Here is a 21,719-nt window from a genome sequence, read left to right as displayed (position 1 = left end):
GGAGTCCGGCTGCAAAAACTCCCACCCGACTGTATATTTGGAGTTTTTGCTCCAAATATGCAGCCCCCCTCCATTTCACTATTCCCCCTAAAAAATAACAATAATACCCTTCTAACTAACTAATTATTTTTAGATATTCAACTTAAAATCAACATAAGTTTATTTCTACTAATTATTTTTAAATAAAAGTTTTACAGTTGGAAATGTTTTGTCGATACCTTCAAAATGAGACTAATATTGAATAATATTAATTGAAATATAAAATTTCAAGAACCAAGTAATTAAAAATAAAAAAGTCATTATTTTATTAGTAAAAAAAGTTACATCGCTTCATTTCCATGCCTTTCCCACAAATGTTCAATCAATGCATTTCGAAGTGCAAAATGAGCTTCTTTATTTTTCAACCTCTTATGTCGAGCAAGAAACCGTTGGAATCGTTCAGTTTCCGTTATCTCCATATTTTCAGCATTCGGAATTGATTGTGGAGTTGAAATGACAACATCTTCTTGCTCGTCGCGTTCATCTTCGACAATCATATTGTGCATTATAATACAAGCAGTCATGATATCATGCAGAGTTCGTTTATCCCAAAAACGGGCTGGCCCCTTGATGATAGCAAATCGTGATTGGAGAACACCGAATGCCCGCTCAACATCTTTTCGACATGCTTCTTGCATCATTGCAAAATATTATTATTTTTATCATCGGAATTAGAAATGGTTTGAACAAGTATTGGCCATTTCGGATATATGTCATCGGCCAAATAATAACCGACATCATAATTTTTTCCTTGAATTGTGTAATGAGCAGGAGGAGCAATACCTTATGATAGATTGTCGAACAAATTAGACGACTGCAATACATTAATATCGTTATTGGATCCTGGTAAGCCAAAGTATGCATGCCATATCCATAGATCATATGATGCTACTGTCTCAAGAATAATGGTTGGACCTCCATGACGACCTGAGTATTGTCCTGCCCATGCTGTTGGACAATTTTTTCATTGCCAATGCATACAGTCTAGACTTCCTAACATTCCTGGAAAACCTCTTTCTTCGCCCTTTTGCAATAACCTTGCAACATCGTCGACATTGGGGGTCCTCAGATATTCATCTCCATATACTTCTACAATTGCTCTGCAAAATCTCTTTAAACATATCTCCATATACTTCTACAATTGCTCTGCAAAATCTCTTTAAACATACAATTGCAGTTGACTCACCGATCTTAACATATTCGTTAGTACTATCTGCTGATGTTCCATACACCATCCATCTTCTGTACGAAGAAGTTGTCATGCTCACGTACCACCTCGACTATACGAAGGAATAAACTCCTGTGCATCCGGAACCTTCTACGGAATAGGTTTGCACCATATGTAGGGTTATCAGAAAAATAGTCATGGTAAAGTCGAGATTTACCTTCTTCCCTCCCGCGATTGATCACCAAATGACCAGGAACTGAGCCAATACGCTTTGGCCGCTCTGCCTCTTGAGAGAGATAAGTCATTATTTTACTATTAGAGGCATGTACGCGAGCTAAGAGTTCATCTTCCTTCTCCCATTGTGTCATATCTTCCTCCCAATCTTTAATGTACTGAGACCATATTTCGTCGTCAGAAGAAGAAGAAGAAGAAGAAGAAGGTAGATGTGACGGTCCGGCTCCATAGTTCATTGATGAAGAAGTTATTTATAGAAATAATCATATAAGTTGTGAGTTATTTAGAGATGGATGTAATGTCATTATATAATATGACTCCCCGCATTGGATTCTTTTCAGCATTGGCTTCTCACCCCCCACATTGGATTCCTTTTGTGTTGGAGACTCCCCACATTGGATTTTTTTCAGCATTTGCTTCTCACCCCCACATTGGATTCCTTTTGTGTTGGAGACTCCCCACATTGGATTCTCCTAGTGTTGGACACCCCCACATTGGATTCCTTTTGTGTTGGAGACTCCCCACATTGGATTCTCCTAGTGTTGGAGACTCTTCACATTGGATTCCTTTCTTGTTGGAGACTCCTTACATTGGATTCCTGGTGTTGGAGACAATCCACATTTGATTCCTTTCGTGTTGGAGACTCCCCACATTGGATTCTTTTCAGCATTGGCTTCTCACCCCACTGTCGGAAGGTTTGATCACTCGATTTTGAAAGTGGACCTCTCGTTCGTTGGGAGAATCGAGAGGGGATATTGATTGTGGTCCTAACTGTATGAAGGTTTGACCAGAAAACACAGAAAGTGGAATACGGGTAGCAAAGAAAGTGCCAACTCGTGTCATCACTCCCCACATTTGATTCCTTTCGTGTTGGAGACTCCCCACATTGGATTCTTTTCAGCATTGGCTTCTCACCCCCCTCCACATTAGATTCCTTTCGTGTTGGATACTCCCCACATTGGATTTTTTTCAGCATTGGCTTCTCACCCCCACAGATTCCTTTTGTGTTGGAGACTCCCCACATTGGATTCTCCTGGTGTTAGAGACTCCCCACATCTAATCCCTATATAATACTTGCACAATTTTCATATCTCCACCACAACTCTTCTTATTCTATATTCATAACTCTTTACATTCCTCCTTAGATTATGGCATCTAGTCGCGGAAAATCTTTTTTACAAGAAGAAGACCAAGTTTTATGCGCTACGTGGCTCGAAATTTCTCAAGATCCAGTCATGGGTTCTAATCAAAAGAAGGACAAGCTGTGGGAACGAATTTCTGCTTTATTTCATGAAAGGATTTCCAATATTTGTAATGCTCAAAGGACTCCGAAGTCTCTTTCATGCCGAATGCAATTAATTATGAAGACCATCAGTAAATTTCGAGGATGTATTCGACAAGTCGAGCGTTTAAATCCAAGCGGTGCTTCTGAGCTTGACATTGTAAGTATTTTGAATAACATAAATCTTGATTATCATCTACTATCATGTTATTAATAAATGTTTCTTCCTCTCTTGTGGTAGATTAAACGTGCTAGGATAATATTTGCAGAAGATCCAGAAGAGAGAAAGGGGTTTCTATTTGATCATGTTTGGTCAATTTTAAAAGATGCAGAGAAATGGGCAAATATAAGTGTCAGATCGCCTGCAACTTCCAAAACTTCAAAGTCCCGCTCATCTCAGGGATCAGATTCAAGTTCTCCTGTCGTCGACTTAAATGACGATAATGAGGAATATACTCATAATGGCGAAGATATGATAGCAAGTCGATCGACAGGAAGGAAGAAAGAGAAGATGAGGAGGCGACAGGCAACTGAATCCAACCTCGACTTGGAAACTCTCAATAAAAGCAATTAAGAAATTGTCGATATTTAAAAAAAAAGTCATGGAGAACGAGAAAATGATAGAATAGCAATGCACCAGATTATGATGTTAAGGGCCGAAAACGAAAAGAAAAAATTAGATATTCAAAGGGAACGCCAGGAAAGTAAGATTATGTTGATTAATCTTGATACTATTACTGATCCTTCGGAACGCGAGTATTTTCGAATTAAAAAACAAGAGATTTTAAATAGAAACACAACCGGAGGTTCTTCATCTGATATTCCTAATCCTGAATATAGTTATGCAGGAAGTCAATACGGAATACCTGACTACAGAAGCGGTGGATATGGAGGAAATGGTCTGCCCGATTTTTAGTTTTTTTCATGTACTTTATTTTTCTATGTAATGCCGCTGAATGTAATTTATAAAATTTTATCATTCGGAGTAGCTGTGAAGGTTGTTCTAAATATTATGCTATATTTTATGCTTTTTAAAATTTAAAGGCTCTTATCTATGTCTTATTATCAATTTATTAAAGATAATTAATTTTATTTAAATAATGAGTATATTATATATTATACTTTTAGTATTAATTTATAATATATTTTATATTTTAAATTAATTCATATAATTTTTTAACATTTTATATTTTTTATATTTTCAAATCTATTTAAAATATTATAAAAGAAATCAATTAAAAATGCAAATAGAGTTTCATATAGAGGGGGTGATTGGAGTGCTCCCCTCTAAAAAAGCATATGCCCAAGAATATGCTTTAGGGAGGCTGCATTTTGTATCCTCCCCATTGGAGTTGCTCTTATGACCCAGTAAAATAGTTGAACACTACATTTTTAGTGAATGAAAATATCATTCATCAAAGACAGTATGAATCTGCTAGAAACATATTTTATCCAAACCTCACCCGCTAAACTAATGAGTTTAATTGGAGTAAAAAATAAGCGCCAAATATATACGGGGCCTCATCAGCGCTGACTTGGTCACAGCCCCCAATCCGGGTTGCCTTCCAATTGCAAAGGGAACTTTGTTAAATTTAATATACCACTAAAATTATACAAATATATTTAGCATAATTCAAAAGTCCGCGGTGATTTTATAATTGATTCCTAAGATTGAAAATTTCTTAAAGAACTTGTATTCTTTTCGTAAACTAATAAGAACAATTTCTTGTTAAATCTCTTCAGATCATTTTAATCTTCTTGTATGGTACTAAAATTTTCCTAATTATCACTATTAACAAAATAATTTATGTTTCCATTATTGATGAACTTAAACATTATAAATAACTCGAAGGCTTGCAATTTTTCAATACGACCAAACCGCCGCCATCATGAAGACAATGCATCTTGCCCTCTTCTTCTTCATCCTCTCAACCCTTTGTGCTCTTCACCAATGTGTGTTTCTTTTAATTTCAATTATCTTTTGTTAAGGCGTTTGATTGAATAACAATTATGATTTTTCAATATGCTGTTTTTGTGTGTAGGCCGATCGAGTAATATCAGGACAAGACCAGAGAGAAGTACGGAGCCTGATTACTATCATCCCTTGCTGTAATCCTGTTCATTGCATTGGTGGATATTTTAGGTGCATGCCCAATCAAAAATGCTACGCTAATGAAGATGAATGTTACCAAGATTGCCCTTGTCCTGCGTCAAGGCTCCCTAACTTTATCAACCCATGAGCTAATTATCGGTCGTTGGCCATGGCTATATATACATTGCATGTTTTTACATGTAATATGCAATAAAAATAACAATTAATGATTTTTTTTTTGCCATGATCACCTTGTGCTTAGTCTGTTATTTTCATTCATCTTATTTTATGAGTTGTGATTCTATTAGCTAGCAATGGTAAAAGTATTCAAATGTTACTAGTTGTGACAATTGAAGAGAAAGAGGTGCACGGTTCGCCCTTCAAATTTGGTATGGGAAAGAAAGAGAATCTCTTATTCTTGTTAACATTTTTAAGCATAAATTAATTGTTGAGAATATTAGCTGTTTAGACAATAACGAAAATCAGTTTAAGCAATTTAATAATTAACAGATAATCACTATTATAACACAGATATAAAATATATCAAATGAAAAAGAAACAGAGTTAGAAATACGGCCTGATGATCGAAGCGTGCAAAGCAATGTCCCAAGAAACTAATTGCCCCCTCTCGTACAGGGCTACGCGGCAATAGATCTCGGAGATACGACGACCCTCGGTCAGGCGACCTCCTTCTCGTCGGCACGAGCTTCAAGAAGGTTTTGCGAATTCTTCACCACTTTCAGGGAACCAGCGTAAACAGAAAACTATTTTGAAAAGAGAAGGAGAGAAGAGATCTGTTGATTTTTCACTGTATGAAACTATTCGGGTTTTGATCCTTTTATAGGGTTAAACAACCGTTATACATAAACCCGTAGTTAATACGTTTTAATCACGTTAATAAAGCTTAGCCGTTATAAAATTAAAAAACGCTTCCGTTACATAATAAATTCACAAAATATTTATCACGTTTTTAATCACACTAATAAATTTTTACCGTTACGAAATATTTATGTTACAAAATATTTATCACATGTTAATTGTTCAAAAAAAAATTATATTTTAATTATTCAAAAATAAAAATGTAGCAGATTAAGAGCCCCTCAGTCTGGAGCTGCATTCGTGTCCGCAGGTCGTGTGCGACAAAATATTTATCACATGTTAATTGTTCAAAAAAAAAATTATATTTTAATTATTCAAAAATAAAAATGTAGCAGATTAAGAGCCCCTCAGTCTGGAGCTGCATTCGTGTCCGCAGGTCGTGTGCGCGCGCCACCCGACCCGAGCCCGGCCCGGCCGGCGCGCGCGTGTGTGGTGTGGAGCATAACCTTTGTTTTCTTCTAGGCATAGGAGAGAAAGGGAAGGCTTATAAAGAGCCTATCTTCCCATCTCGTTTCCAATGTGGGACTAAAGTTTTCCTCCTTTCCTCTACAAACCCAAGTTTTAAGTTATCTTTATTATATAACTCCAACATTAATTACATTAAATTACATGCTAAAACAGTTTAATTTTGTGTAGAAAAAGCACTTCGTACTTGTTACACATAAGTCTTAGTCATGCTCTGTCACTTTTATGCATGGACACTTTCTCACTCACTCTAGATCCAATAACATCGATCATCGTGAATGGACAACAAAAAAAGACCAAATTGTAACGAGATTAATGATGAAGCTAGCTATTCCCAACGTGAGCTTTAATCCCCCTGTTTGAAATCTTGAAGCACTACAGTAAGAAGTTTCATAACTTGTCTTTCTCAAAATAAAACAAATTTTGTAAAGTATTAATAATTAAGGACATTGTTGAGATTTAAAACCTAGCATCAATAAGAACAAATACCAAAGCCTTCAAATTCTTAACCAAAATAAAAACACCCCAAACAATCCACAACATGCACGTCATAAAACAATAGCGCACTTATATACATTTCAAAAGCTCAATATGAACCTCAAGAAAACACTTAGATGATAAAAGAAGCAGTGCATACTCCAAAATTAATTATCACAACTAAACAAAGCAAACCAACAAGTAACCTCTCACTTAGAAAACTTGAACATTTGATCATGAGCATCACACCCAAGATACTGAAAAGGAAACTTCTGCCCTCCAGAGCCAATGTCCATGCTAGCCTGCCCTGTTGGAGGACTGCACTTGTTGTTATGAAAAATGTGGTCTAAGTTCTGGTGAGAAGCCAAGAGCTTGTCCAAGATCGACCAGTCTGAGGGCGAAGTGAGCTTCATGAGGTTATGAGAGCACTCCAGGTCTAAGGTGTTCAAGGACAAAGAAGGAGGGATGCTAGTGAAGTTCTGGTGCACTGAGGACTCCGCGCTGAGTAGCTGAGGGAGGTGCATTGAGCTGTGGAAGGAGAAATCGCAGGGGGTGGGGATTTGGTAGTTGGCGTGTTTATGGTCAAATGAGGTTGAGCCGGTTGGTTGTTGGTGACTGAGTCGGTGGTAGTCTTCTTCTTCGAGGAGAGATTGGGGTGGGATGCCTCTTTGGTGGTTCTTCTTCTTGAATACTCTGCATACAACCCATCCATCTTCCTACAAAACACCAAGTGAAAAGGGGTTTTAATTATTAGGACTAGTTTTATCTATGCTCACGAGAGATTAATTAGCTAAGAAGCAGCTCAGTGTTTAAGGATCTTAATTGACAGCTTAGCCAAAAGTGAAAGAGATCGAATGAGGAAGTTCTCACGGATATGTTTACTAAGAAGCAGACAGTACGTAGTTCTTGTCTTAGCCAAAATGATGGGGAAGAAGGACCATTTGTTATTTGTATTAGCCGTAATAAGGTCTTGTCATCTTATAGTTAATTAAATTTGTCATATATATCCTTATACAAATTTCTTTCATCCTAGTTTGCTATTCGAAAGAATCGGTTCAACGGGAAGACGAATAAGTTTTTTTTCCAAAAAGAATCATATAAATAAGCAAAAGAAATTAAATATGGCCATAACAAACAAATTAAGAAACGCATGTTATTACATCTCTGCCTCAAGAAGAGAACTTGTTAGTCCCTGACATAAGGGATAAACATGTAATTAGCTCATTTAGTATAAACTCAATGATTTTAATGCCTTTAATGTCCTTATAAGACATAACTAATACCTGAACATCTGTGCAGCCTTCATCAAGTCGGTATTCGTGCATAATCCAATCGGTCTTCTGACCATGGGGTGCTCTCCCGGTGTAGAAAACTAGGGTTTTTCTCATCCCAATCCTCTTTGAGTTGCTGAGGTGGATGGCCTTGTCCCTCCCTGTAGCCTTCCAGAATCCAGCTGTTGTCGCCCGATTCGTCCTCGTCCCTGTCGGATATTTCTTATCCTTATGGCTGAAGAAGTACCATTCATTCTGAGGTCCAGTTCCGATTCTGCACTTATCTGCAAGGGGAGGGGGGAAAAAAGACAGTCATAAGATTAAACTAGGGTTTTGCATACAAATTAGACCCTGGCTAGGAATAGTCCAGCGACAAACCTTTGAGATCCCAGGGTTCAAGCTTGTTGAGATCAATGTCTCTGATGACATCGAGATCAATGGCTTCATAGGCCACTTTCTTCCTCAGATAATAGTAGAGGAGCTCTTCATCCGTAGGGTGAAATCGGAAGCCCGGGGGGACTGTGAGCTGTCCGTTCATGCTTCCTTCTTATATATGGTATCTTAGATGACAAAATCTGAAACCTAGAACATAATAGATCGAAAAGTCTTAATTAAGAGGGTTCATATATAGAAGGAGAAAGAGGAAAGAAAAGAAGAAATTAGTACTCAAGTAAAAGGCTAATATGGATATAAATACAAAAAGTATGAATGATTTATTTTTGGTGCCCTGATATATATATGCTTCTTAGTTCTCATATTTTCAAGATAAAGTTCATGGAAAAAATTAATAAAAAATAGGAAAAAAGATATAGGTTTGTTTCTTTGTCATCTAAATGACAAGAAGTTGAAATCTCAACATTCTTTAGATTAAAAGTTCGTATTTCTAAGATAGTATGAAGGGAAATTTTATAGATAATTTAATTACTATAAATATTATTGAGACTTTAATACAAAACCTAAGTGTTTGCTCTAAATCACACTAAAAGAAAAAAGACACATAAATGGTTTGAAAAATAAGAACACTATATAACAAGCTGAAACACAAAGCAAAAAATAAATAGATAGAGTTAGAAGACCCAAACATGGGCACGGCTTTCAGAAAAGAGTTTTCATACTCTTTCCACTAGAAACTCAAATCTTAGTAAAAGGGGGAAAAAAGAATCTAAAAACAAGCAAAAGAAAACAGCAAAAAGTGTACTTGAGAAAACTTAACATACCTCAACTATGGCAAAGGACAAGGAGAGGAAGCCAAAAGGTAAAACAAGTGTTTGTTGTTGGCTTTGATGAGCAAAGAAGAATGGTGTTTTAAGGCAGAAGAAGTAGGGTTAAGGAAGTCTAAATTCAACCCACCAAAGAAAATAAAAATAACAGCAAGTAGCATTGATTATGTATTATTAAAATAGGCCAAGAGTTGGAGAGCTGTAAATTAAAATCATTAATAAAGTAACCCATATTATTGTAGCCCTAGGGTTTGAGAGGAGGCTGCATGGGTTTTGGATTTATTAAGGGATAAATCCTAAGGAGAGATGGGGGGTTGTCTGTTGAACAGGAGACCTGCCCAAAAATGGGCCTCATAAGGAGTAAATAAGTGTCCAGACTTGGAGTCCGTGGATCAAATGAAAAAGAGAATCCAAATCTCAATCATAGAGTCAAGTAGTCAGTCAGAGAAAAAAAAAAGAATTACAGCTCTCATTCCATATTCCACTTCTATTCTCCATTTCCTCTTCGTATTCTGTGCCCCCCCCCCGCCCCCCCCCCCCACAGCTTATTTTATGGTCTGTCTACTATTTGTTTTCTATTGTCCCTCATGTTGCATGGTCGACATTACGCTTTAGGTTAATTGAACTCCAAGCAATTAATGCGAATTTAATTTCACACTGGTATTTAGAGTGCAAGTTTATGAGGTTGTATACTGTATTATCTCTAATGACGACTATGGTCCTTTTTTTCTCTAGCAGCAATGTGCACTATATGGTATACCACACCAACAGAGGCCTCCCCCCCACCGACCCACCCACGCGGCCTCGCGCCCCCCCCCACCCCAAGACAAAACAAAAACAAAAAAGCTAGTCTTAATCAGAATAAAGTCATGATATGCTTGTTAAGTAGAGGATGAAATCGAAAATCCGGAGGGGCTTATAACAAAAATAAGTGTATTTTTTGGTTTGTTTTTGCATATGTGCTCTTCAAATCAATCCTATTTGAAGACTTACTTCTAAAATTTACATATTTACTCATTTATCCCTGCATTCTCCCAACTTAGAATTTTATACCTCTCCCCCTTAGTTTTTCTGTCGGGGTTATATTTGCTGTATTCCAATAGAAAAGAATATTTTTTTTTTCAAAACATGACTAATATACCACCTGTTGAAACTTTTTTCTTAAGGAATCGGAACCATTCACACCCGTACTAGGAGCTCTGCCGCACCAAGTCGAGATACATGCATACGATCATTCATCGCATTCATCCTAAATCTACCCAAATCTCGGCTACATGCACAACGTCCTCGCAACCGGATCCTAAGTCGACTCCTCAAGACTGACTTTCCCAGGCTGGCATCACCATGGACCTGTGCACGAACGTCAGGTGCCACACTATGAATTGAATTTTGATTAACTCTGTTGTTCTCAAATTCCCGTCACCAAACTTTAAAGTTACGGTGAAAGTTGAGGGTTATACTATTTTATCTAACAATGTGTCCACAGGTTGAGTGCCCTTGAGTTGAAATCTTAACTCACGTAGCGGCATAAATTTTTTTTAAAGCCACTTCTAAATTGTTGGCTGATATGATTTAAATCTAGATTTCTCAAATATCACTTTAAAGTGCTTGCTATGTGGAATTTTGATGCAATGCTAGAGACCACAAAAGCTATACGTTTGTAGTGAAGGATTGGCGAACATGGCGAAGAACAACTTAGGAAACAGACAAGAAAACTGCCAGGGAGTTGGCCGGTCGACTGTGAGTCTGTTGCGGTCGACCGGAAACATGCACGAGGTTCAGGAGGATTTCTGGATGTGAGGCGGTCGACCGTCACGGTCGACCGCACAGACCCTCTAATGGATTTTGGTCTTGGGATGAGATTCGGTCGATCGCAGCGGTCAACCGTGAGGACCCTGTAGGTGTTTTTGCTTTCTATCATGACGGTACGGTAGATCGTCGCGGTCGACCGCTTAGCGGTTCTAAGTTGGGTTATAGGTTTTGACCCGGTTCGTTTCTGAGTTGATATGTAAGTCTAATCTTAATTAATTAGGGTTAAGCAATGACGTTTTGAACAGTCTTTGAGAGAGAATTGTTGCATCCAATTGTGAAAGATTTGTGAGAGATCTAGAAGCTTTGTTTTAGGGTTTATTTGAGAGATTTGTAACCCTATTTGTATTCTCTTTATTTCTAATAGTAAGAACTCCCCCCTGATTGCCCCGTGAAAGTAGGCAACTTGCCGAACCACGCAAAATTCGTTTGTCTTGGTGTGGTATTGTGTTTGACTTATTAGTTGTGATTTATCTCGTTCTTGTTCGTGTGGTTTCAAACTTCTGTCGCGCACAACAAGTAGTAAATTCACAAAACACGTAAGAGTTATAATTGTGTACCTAATATGCAACAAGATGATTTTAGGATAAAAAAATATAACCCTCAACTCTAATCACAACTTCAGAGATTGGTGTAATATTAGTTAGATGAACTTTAAGATGGTACCAGAGTAACCCATGTTTAAATCCCACCGGCCATGAAATTTAAGCAGATTTTTTAAAAAATTGACACTACTGCTTGAGTCCATATTTCTGGCCACAAAATGGGCACTCGACCTGTGGGGGACAATGTTCAAATATAAAAATATAACTCTCAATTCTCACCACAACATCTGTAATGATTAGATAGACTTTAAGTAGGGGTGAAAACTAGATAATATTAAAAAAATATAGTTCATATGATAGAACATAGTCCATTAATATATTCATTATGTATGAAAAGATAAGATTAGATATCTTGATCACCAAATTTAATCTCAAATCCATTAATCCAAGGATTAAAATTGTTGCAACAACGTGACCAATGTATATTTGGATTTTTCAAATATGGATCCGAATATTTCACTATGTAATCATATTTGTAAGGCTTAATTGTAGTTAAATACCCTATAGTTTCTCCTACTTTGCACTTATATACCCTCACTTATCTTTGACAGCATTTGTATACCCTAAAAATTTTAAAACTTTCACTTATATACCCTCACTTGTTTTGACAGCACTCATAAAGTTTTAAAAACATTCACTTAAATACCCAAAAATTTTAAAACTTGCACTTAAATACCATCATCAAGTTTGCATAACTGAGGCCTAGAGTATTTAAGTGTAAGTTTTAAAAATGATAGGGTATTTAAGTGCATGTTTTTAAAATACAACCTTGCTATTTGGCACGCAAGATTGGGCGTGCAGCCCATCTCGCGTGCCACAAATAGGGGGATGGGACCCACATCTGGCTGTGGGTCCCACCACCCTGTTGTGGCATGCGAGATGGGTTGCACGCCTAATCTTGCGTGCCAAATGGCATTTTCTTTTAAAATGTTAGGATATATAAGTGCTTCCAAAACAGGCTAGGGTACATAAGTATAAGTTTTAGAAACTTTAGGATATATAAGTGCTACCAAAAACAAGTGATAGTATATAAGCGCAAAGTAGGGAAAACTATAAGATATTTAAGTACAAATAAGCCTATCTATAACCATATATATATCTTATTGGTTATAGATCGTATTAACTATTTTCGCATCCTAATAGATAACGATATTTAGATACGAATATTTTTGTGCACTATTTTTGACTTTAATAAGAATGAGAACAGGCGCATAGTAAATTAGTAATAAGGTGGCTCGTCATATGGGTGTGATATTGCTGTCATTCATCAAAGATTTGGTAGAAATTTATTACAAGAGTTTGAGTTTGAGGCCGCGCGCACACAGGAATCAAAAAGGGGGGTGAAGAGAAGGGAATAGAAGAGGAGAAAGCCTAAAAGTCCGTGGAGGATGCACGTGCAATGGATCCCGCAACACGCTTCCTTAACCTCAGTTCAAGGGGGAGGGACTCTCGATCGTCTTAAACTAATCATATTGCCCTTTATTGCTGCTGACCCCCTCCCTATCGAAGGGATTCCCACGCCATCTCTCTCACATTACGACTATTAACTGGTCAAACACGGAGATCATAAGGACATCAAGACGAGAGATCTGTTCATCCGTTCTTAATTTGGATCTCATTATACTACCTTTTACCTTCCAAATGATATATGAGACTTAAATACCTTTTTGTTTTATTACCTTTATCCTTAAATACCCTAAGTTTTAGAAAATAGCATATATATAAATACCTTAAATTGCAAAACAATAGCTTTTTAATACCCTAAGGTGGACTTAGTCAAGTAGAACTTAAAATTAGAACTGTGATAATTGGTGGGACAATTTTTTATAGTGTTAGTCCATTGGAACTAAAACTAAGATAAAATTATATGGTGTTAGTAAATAAGAATGAGATAAAAAAATAGAACTGGGATAACTGTAAAAATTTATCCCACTTTTATCAAATTTGTATAGAAAAGAGAGAGTTCTAGTCTCTCAAATTGTTCCAAGTTTTAAGCGGGAACTACACGATAAAAAACTAGAACTTTTTTATTTATTTTTTTATTTTTCATATTTTATTTCTCCATCATCTTCAAACCACATCATAAAATTACATCACATCTCTTCTTACCGCCTTCTATGTGATGGCGTGGGAATCCCTTTATTGCTGCTGACCCCCTTCTATGTGATGTTATTTTTTACTTTTTATTAAATATTTGAATTGTACAATTAATTTAAATTTAAAAATTATAATATTCATGTTTTATTAAAAATTAATTAAAATTGAGAGATGATAGAATGATGTCTGTAGATCGAATAAGAAAGACAAAAAAGAAAAAAAAAACTATGTTTTTTAATTTATATTACAATAATAATTCCAAAAAAATCAAATAGTTACACATTATTATTATCAAAATAGTTCTTCAAAATTAATTAACACTAAAGTAAATAATTAATAATAATAGTAAGTTTTAAAATATATAAATAGTAGTCTTATCATCAAAATACATGACTTATGTAATTATTGATTTTTGAAAAATATCCTTAATTATACTAACAATTGTCCCACTAAAATATCATGTTTTAGAAAATTACTCCCAATTGTCCTATTAAAATATCTCACATTAAAAAATTATCCCATAAGAAAATTTGTGTCACTTCTATCAAAAATATTCTAGCTGACTAACACCCCCTAAGTTGTAAAAAGAAAAATTAGAATGTTAGTGCATTCTATCAGTTGCATGTGGGAATATGCCTAGAAATATTCTCATGTGATTAGCACATGACATTTTTGTGATTGTATTGACCCTATTTATTGTCATATTCACCATTATACATACCCACTATCTTTTTATTAAATTCTACATTCATTTTCAATGGAAGGGTAATTTTGTTGTAACATATTTTTTAACAACGTTTACATCATTCTAATGCAGACAATTTAGAATATTTATATGTTACTTTTGTTGGATTTGGTGTGGATCCAAACCTCCGCAAGTGAGCTCGAAGACGATGTCCTTCAGGCGAGCTCCAGCTTGAGGCGAGGTCGAGTCCTTCAGGCGAGGTTGACGCATCCGCAGGCGAACTTGACGCAAAGCAGGCGAGGGCGAGGGCGAGGTCGAGATCCAGTCACGCGAGCTCGATGTTGAGGCGATCCCTTGTAGACGAGCTTGAGGGCTTCAGACGTGGTCGATGCTGACAGGCAGGCACGGGCGAGATCTGCGCTAGGGTTTCCCTATAAAAGGGAAACCCAGAGCCCGAGATCCTACTGCCTCTCTTCGCTTCTTCTCGCGTTTTTCACAAGAGGCGGCAGCATTTTGCTTCTTCTCCTTCTTCTCTCACGATTTCTCAAACCCTTGGCGGCGGCATTTCTCTTTTCCCACCACTCAGTGGAGTTTTGAGGGGAAAATTAAAGAGGGGGGGATCTTCACTGTAGCTATAGTGAAGATTTGTATTTATTGAGAGATCTTAGTTTGAGATCTTCTCTAAGATTTGTAATTTCTTTTGATTAATAAGAAATTACTTGTGTAGTTCCCGAGAACGTAAGCAAGTTTGCCGAACCTTGTAAATCTTAGTGTATTTTTTTCTATACTATGTTTCTTGATGTTTTAGGCGTTTAGCGTAGCCCAGATTTTTTCCCAACAACTGGTATCAGAGCCTAAAATGATCTAGAGGAAGTCAGTTTCAAGTGGGAACAATGGCTGTAGATGAAGGTAAGATGAGATTAGAGAAGTTTAATGGAACATATTTTAGATTTTGGAAGATGCAGATAGAGGATTTTTGTACCAAAAGAATCTATATCAACCCCTTTCAGGGAAGAAGCCAAGGTCTATGAAGGAAGACGAATGGAACCTTCTAGATAGATAAGCTCTCGGAGTTATCAGATTGATACTAACTCGTAATGTTACGTTCAACATAGCGAAGGAAAAGACCACGGCGGGTTTTATGGCAGCACTCTCAAATATGTATGAGAAGCCATCAGTCCTAAATAAAGTTTATTTGATGAGGCGGTTATTCAATCTGAGATTGGCAGAAGACGCGTCAGTAGCACAACACCTCAATAAACTCAACACGATCATAATCCAATTGAGTTCAGTTAAAATTGAGTTTGATGAGGAAGTTCGAGCATTGATCATTTTGTCTTTCCTATCAGAAAGCTAGAACGCTACAGTCACAGCTGTAAGTAGCTCATTGGGAAGCAACAAGTTGAACTTCGATGATGTTCGTGATCTGGTTCTCAGTGAGGAGATCCGTCGGAGAAAGTCAGGTGAAGCTACAACCTCTTTAGTATTGCATACAAAGTCAAGAGGTAAAAATTCAACCAGAGGGAACAGACGAGGCAAATCAAACTATAGAGGTAGATCAAAGGACAAGAGGTCTAAGTCAAGGAATCTAAGCAACAGTTCGAAGACTATCGAGTGTTGGAATTATGGAAAGACCAGACACTACAAGAATCAGTGCAAGAGTGCACAGAAGGAGAAGGAGGCGAAGGCAGAGGTGAATATCACTTCCACCTCATGAGGAGACGATGCATTGATATGCTCTTTAGAGAGCAAGGAAGAGTTTCTTGGGTGTTAGACTCTGGAGCGTCGTTCTATGCTACTTCTTAGAAAGAATTCTTCGAGAATTATGTCCCTAGAAATCTTGGATATATATATACCTTAATGATGATTAACCGTGTGCTATTGTGGGCAAAGGTGTAGTAAAAATTAAGTTAAACGGGTCAGTATGGGAGCTGAAGGATGTCAGACATATTCCCGATCTGAGAAAAAAATTAATATTTGTAGGCTAGTTGGCTGGCGAAGGATACACTATGACCTTCCATAGAGATGATTGGAAGATCTCATAGGGCACAATGACGATTGCCCGAGGTAAGAAGACCGGTACCCTATATATGACAGCAGGTACACGCTGTTTGATCTCAATTGCAGCAGACAATGAGACTTTAAATATATGGCACCAGAGACTCGGTCATATGTGTGAGAAGGGGATAAAGATTATGCACACAAAGGGAAAACTCTCAGATCTAGAATCAGTGGAGATAGACATGTGTGAAAATTGCATACTTAGAAAGCAGAAGAGAGTTAACTTTCAGACAAGTGGCAGAACCCCAAAGAGGGAGAAGCTGAAGCTCGTTTACTCAGATGTGTAGGGACCAACTACCACCTCATCCATTGGTGGGAAATACTACTTCGTGACTTTTATTGATGATCACTCTCGAAAAGTGTGGGTCTACTTTCTGAAGCATAAGTCAGAAGTGTTTGAAGCTTTCAGGAGATAAAAAGCTATGATCGAGAATGGTCTACTTTCTGAAGCATAAGTCAGAAGTGTTTGAAGCTTTCAGGAGATAAAAAGCTATGATCGAGAATGAGACAGGTCTGAGAATAAAGAAGCTCAGTGTTTGAAGCTTTCAGGAGATAAAAAGCTATGATCGAGAATGAGACAGGTCTGAGAATAAAGAAGCTCAGAACCGACAATGATGGTGAGTATGAAGATACCAGATTCAAGAAGTTCTGCTATGAGAACGGGATCAAAATGGAGAGAACCGTGCCTGACACTCCTCAGTACAATGGTGTAGCTAAGCGGATGAACAGAACGTTGACAGAGAGAGCCAAAAGCATCCGTATACAATCAGGTCTACCGAAGTAGTTCTGGGCAGAAGCAGTCAACACAGTAGCTTACTTGATCAATCGAGATTCATCGGTTCTATTAGAGCACAGAATACCAGAAGAAGTATGGTACAGAAAGGAGGTAAAACTCTCACATCTCAAAGTTTTTAGTTGTGTAGCTTATGTGCATTTTAGTGATCAAGACAGGAATAAGCTTGATCCCAAGTCCAAGAAATGCACTTTCATCGGCTATGATGAAGATGAGTTTGGCCACCGCATTTGGGATAATAAAAACAAGAAAGTGATCCGCAGTGGAGATGTCATATTTAACGAGAAGGTGATGTACAAGGACATGCACAAGACATATGCCTTTGACTTAGAGGAGAGCGAGTCAACATTTGTAGATATAGATGATGTCCCAGGTGACCTCTTAAAAGAACCAAATGCAGCATGTCCTCAGCCAAAAGAGCCTGTTGGATAGAACGGTGCGTAGGAGCCCGACGCACCAGCTCCGATATTAAGAAGATCTTCTCGGCCTCCTGTGCCCAACAGGAGATATATGAACTATTTGTTGCTTGCAGATAGAGGAGAGCCTGAAAGCTATGATAAAGCTTGTCAGAGTGGAGATGCGAGCAAGTAGGAGCTTGTCATGAAAGAAGAGATAAAGTCTTTCATCTCAAACCAGACGTGAGAACTAGCTGAGTTGCCCACAGGAAAGAAGACACTCCACAACAAATGGGCGTACCAGGTAAAAGAGGAGCAGGATGGCTCCAGAAAATATAAAGTCTGGCTAGTTGTCAAAGAATTTCAGCAGAAGGAAGGAATTGACTACACCAATATTTTTACTCCCATGGTGAAGCTCAATACTATCAGGATAGTGATGAGTATTATAGCTGTTAAAGATCTTCATCTCGAGTAGTTAGACGTGAAGACGATGTTTCTTCACGGAGATCTAGAAGAGGAGATATACATATACCAGCCAGAAGGTTTTCTAGAAGAAAAGAAGAAGAACCTGATGTACAAACTCAAGAAGAACCTGTATGGCTTGAAACAGGCCCCAAGATAGCGATGTTATATTTGTCTAACTTGGTCCAACAAGAGCTCATATGCTATCTCACCTGCATAGGTGTGACCATGGCAGCTTTAAGTTGCATTCAGACACTATCTTTATGAGCAATTTGAATTGGGTTCGAGTTTGACTTGACTAAATTTGATCCAATATAAAGACTTATTAGGACCTGATACATAGCGGATTTTTCGTATTGTTGCTCGTGGACGTAGGTCGAAGTTGGTCGACCGAACCACGTAAATCTCGGTGTTCTTTCTTCTTGATTATGGTTATTTTCTTTGTTCTTGATTGTGGTTGGCTTCCGAGTTATGCAGATCGCAGTAGGCGGGGGGACTAAAATCCCCAACACGATCTCTTATATGGTGTCTTTGGTAAGCTAAACCCATTTATTGAACTGAATGGAGAAGAGACTGGTTCAACTCTCGTCTCTCAATCTCTTAACCTCACATACATAATCAATTCTCATATTCTCTCCAAAGCTCTCCCGTTACAATCTTTTGAATTGACAAAGACTGTGAAACCCCCTCCCAATGATATAATCTTTTGTACGGACAAAGACTAGAAACTCTCGTCTCTCGCATAATATTCTTGAATTAGGCTACGTCCTCTGCTAACCCTAGATTACAAGAATATTGGCTCTCTTTCCTCTGCTTGGTTTTTCTCCAACAATAGAAGAATATATATAGGGAGGTCAAAACCCTATCTCTAGCCTAACTTCCTAATTAGAATAGATTTCAAACTCCTAATCATGATGAGACACAATCTCCTAATCATGATAGATCTCTAGCTTTATCTACTTCTCATAAAGCTATTCAAAGAATCAAAGATATAATTCTAACAATCTCCACCTTGGATTTGATTCCCAAACTCCCTTGAAGATATATCATCGTCGTCTTAAAACTTTACCTCTCCCGCTAGAGTCTTCTATTCCTTTCGCACTTTAAATCGAAGCACCTGCACTCTAACTGGGACGTCCTGTGACTCTCGCTATCATTTGCTTTGCCAGCGCCTTCATTTCTCTTGTGCACACTAAGAGATCTTCGCCACCTTTGATATTAGAAGCAAATTAACCATGCTTCTCCTCCCGAACTAAACTTGATAGTAGCCTTCCCCCCACTTGTTGTCCTCATACTCCACCTGCATCGCTCGTCTCAAATCATATTGGTGTACCTCTCCTACTCCACACTAAGAGACAGATGCCTCTATCTCCTACATCACTTGGCTTGGACTGAATATGAACGCTCATTGTCTTTAAGTCCAATGCCATCATCTCCATCTCCTTGTGTGTCACTTGGTCGTGCCCGCTTGCAAGCTTTACCTAATCTAGCACTATTCTCATCGAGTCTACACACTGACCAACTCCTTCTCCCACGATAACTCTGAATAATTATGTACTGATAACTCTACTACTAGAATCACGTCTGATTCTTTACGCCAATCTTATCTATTACATACTCGTTTGCCCTATCTGCTATCAGATCTGTCTCGTCATCACCATCAAAACTTATCAGTACTTTCTGATCAATCTGAGAAAAATCTAAAAAGTTAAACCCTCTCATTGCGTTCAAAGTACTTCAAAACCTAGGAATCGAATGCTAGATTGCCAAAATCCACCATTGATTCGCCCATCTACACTCTAATCAATCTCAGCCATTGGATTAAACTAAACACCAAACGCCATACAAAGCCACACACCGAATCTTGGGCACCAAAAAATCTGCTTCCTTCTCTTACATGTGAAGAATGATTTCTTTCTCTATCACGTGTAGTCAAAACACAAAACACCAAAATATTTCAAACAAAAGATCACCTCATCATCAAATCACGCGATTGTCTCCTCAGATTTTCACAAACAGAGCCAACCGAAGCCCTCTCGAGAATTCTTCCAAGCAACTCTGCCAACTTGTCACCGCCTGCTCCTCTCACTGCTAATTTGTCTCCATGCAAGCCCTCTGTCAGTGACCGGTTGCACCTCCTTGACACCGCAATTCACTGCTGCAATCGCCTACAGACTTAACCGTTGGACATTGCATCCCGTGGGCGCTCTCCTCCGGACGATTAGTCACTGTTAAATTATCTTGCCAGCAATCGCCATTCCTTCCTTTTCTTTTCCTTTTTCTTCATCTTGATTCTTGTAACGACACTCTTCAATTTTGTATGTCATTGTCTTCTATCTTGCAAACTCGCTCCCGGATCAATCGACATAACATTGATACCACTCGTTAGGGATTTTAGTCTCCCCACCTACTGTGATCTGTGCAACTCAAAAGCCAACCACAATCAAGAATAAAGAAAATGACCATAATCAAAAAGAAAAAATACCGAGATTTACATAGTTCAGTCGACCAACTTCGATCTACATCCACGAGCAACAATACGAGAAATCCACTATATATCAGGGAGAACTATAAGAAGAACCACTCAACTCTCGTCTCTCAATCTCTTAACCTTACATACATAATCAACTCTCATATTCTCTCCAAAGTCCTCTCGTTACAATCTTTTGAATGGACAATGACTGCGAAACTCTCTCCTAATGATGTAATCTTTTGCACGGACAAAGACTACGAAACCCTCACCTCTCGCACAATATTCTTGAATTAAGCTACGCCCTCTGCTAACCCTATATTACAAGAATATTAGCTCTCTCCCCTGCTTGGTTTTTCCTCCAATAATAGAAGAATATATATAGAAAAATCAAAACCCTATCTCTAGCATAACTTCCTAATTAGAATAAGTTTTAAGCTCCTAATCATGATGAGACTCAATCTCCTAATCATGATAGATCTCTAACCCTATCTAATTCTCATGAAATTATATAAAGAATCAAAGACACAATTCTAACAGATCGTGTCAAAGTAGTTAGATAGATATTTATATTGAAATATATTTGGACACATGACCGTGATTATGTTATCCTTTTGCGTAATTTTGGGTCCAATTCTAAGATACATATCTATAGCAACCTTAGCTTGCATGAATCTGTTCGACCCTATAAGGGTCAAACCTTAGCTTATACAATGCTTCAAACTTGTTCAAATCGTGCAAATTACTAGTTAAATGTAAGCTTTTACAAAATTACCAGGGCAAAGTATTTACCATGGGTAATCTATGAAGCACGGATTCGTCCCCGGCAGCCACGAATCCATGTCCGACTCGAATTGGACACGGATTCATCACGACACGTGTCAGACATGGTCAATCCTTGTTCGGCACGGGTCAACGGTCCAACTAAGGGGGACACGGTCAAAACCAGTGGGATACAGCTTGGATTCACCAAAAAAATGCCGAATAAAAAGAAAACAAAACCAGTAACCGAAATTGAAACCCAAAACTAAACCCTAATATTTCCCTTACTACGTCCCAATGCCACCACTCGTCCTCATCTTCTCTCAGCTTGTCCTTGTCTTCTCTCATTCTCAGATCTCGTCTTCTCAAAGTCCTCATCTTCTCCTCCCATCATCCTCGATCCTCGATCTCATCTTCTCGTCCCAACGTCGCTCGTCCTCGATCTTGACAGCT

At 37.9% G+C, this 21,719-nt stretch overlaps 2 protein-coding genes across 2 annotated transcripts; both read right to left on the bottom strand.

Annotated features, from left to right (window-relative positions):
• LOC109838321 lies at positions 321-677 on the bottom strand. Its single transcript, XM_020406773.1, has one exon. It carries the CDS (start codon positions 675-677, stop codon positions 321-323), a length of 357 nt encoding a protein of 118 aa, XP_020262362.1.
• Positions 6,662-9,210, bottom strand: LOC109843540 (NAC domain-containing protein 76-like). Its single transcript, XM_020412479.1, has 4 exons — positions 9,125-9,210; positions 8,286-8,489; positions 7,920-8,191; positions 6,662-7,352 (listed from the first exon to the last, which is right to left on the bottom strand). The coding sequence occupies exons 2-4, from the start codon at positions 8,443-8,445 to the stop codon at positions 6,846-6,848; spliced, it is 939 nt and encodes a 312-aa protein (XP_020268068.1). The 5' UTR covers positions 8,446-8,489; positions 9,125-9,210; the 3' UTR covers positions 6,662-6,845.

The sequence above is a fragment of the Asparagus officinalis genome, chromosome 1, assembly GCF_001876935.1.
Source record: "Asparagus officinalis chromosome 1, Aspof.V1, whole genome shotgun sequence".
Lineage (NCBI taxonomy): Eukaryota > Viridiplantae > Streptophyta > Magnoliopsida > Asparagales > Asparagaceae > Asparagus > Asparagus officinalis.
This window is presented reverse-complemented; position numbering and strand designations above follow the sequence as displayed.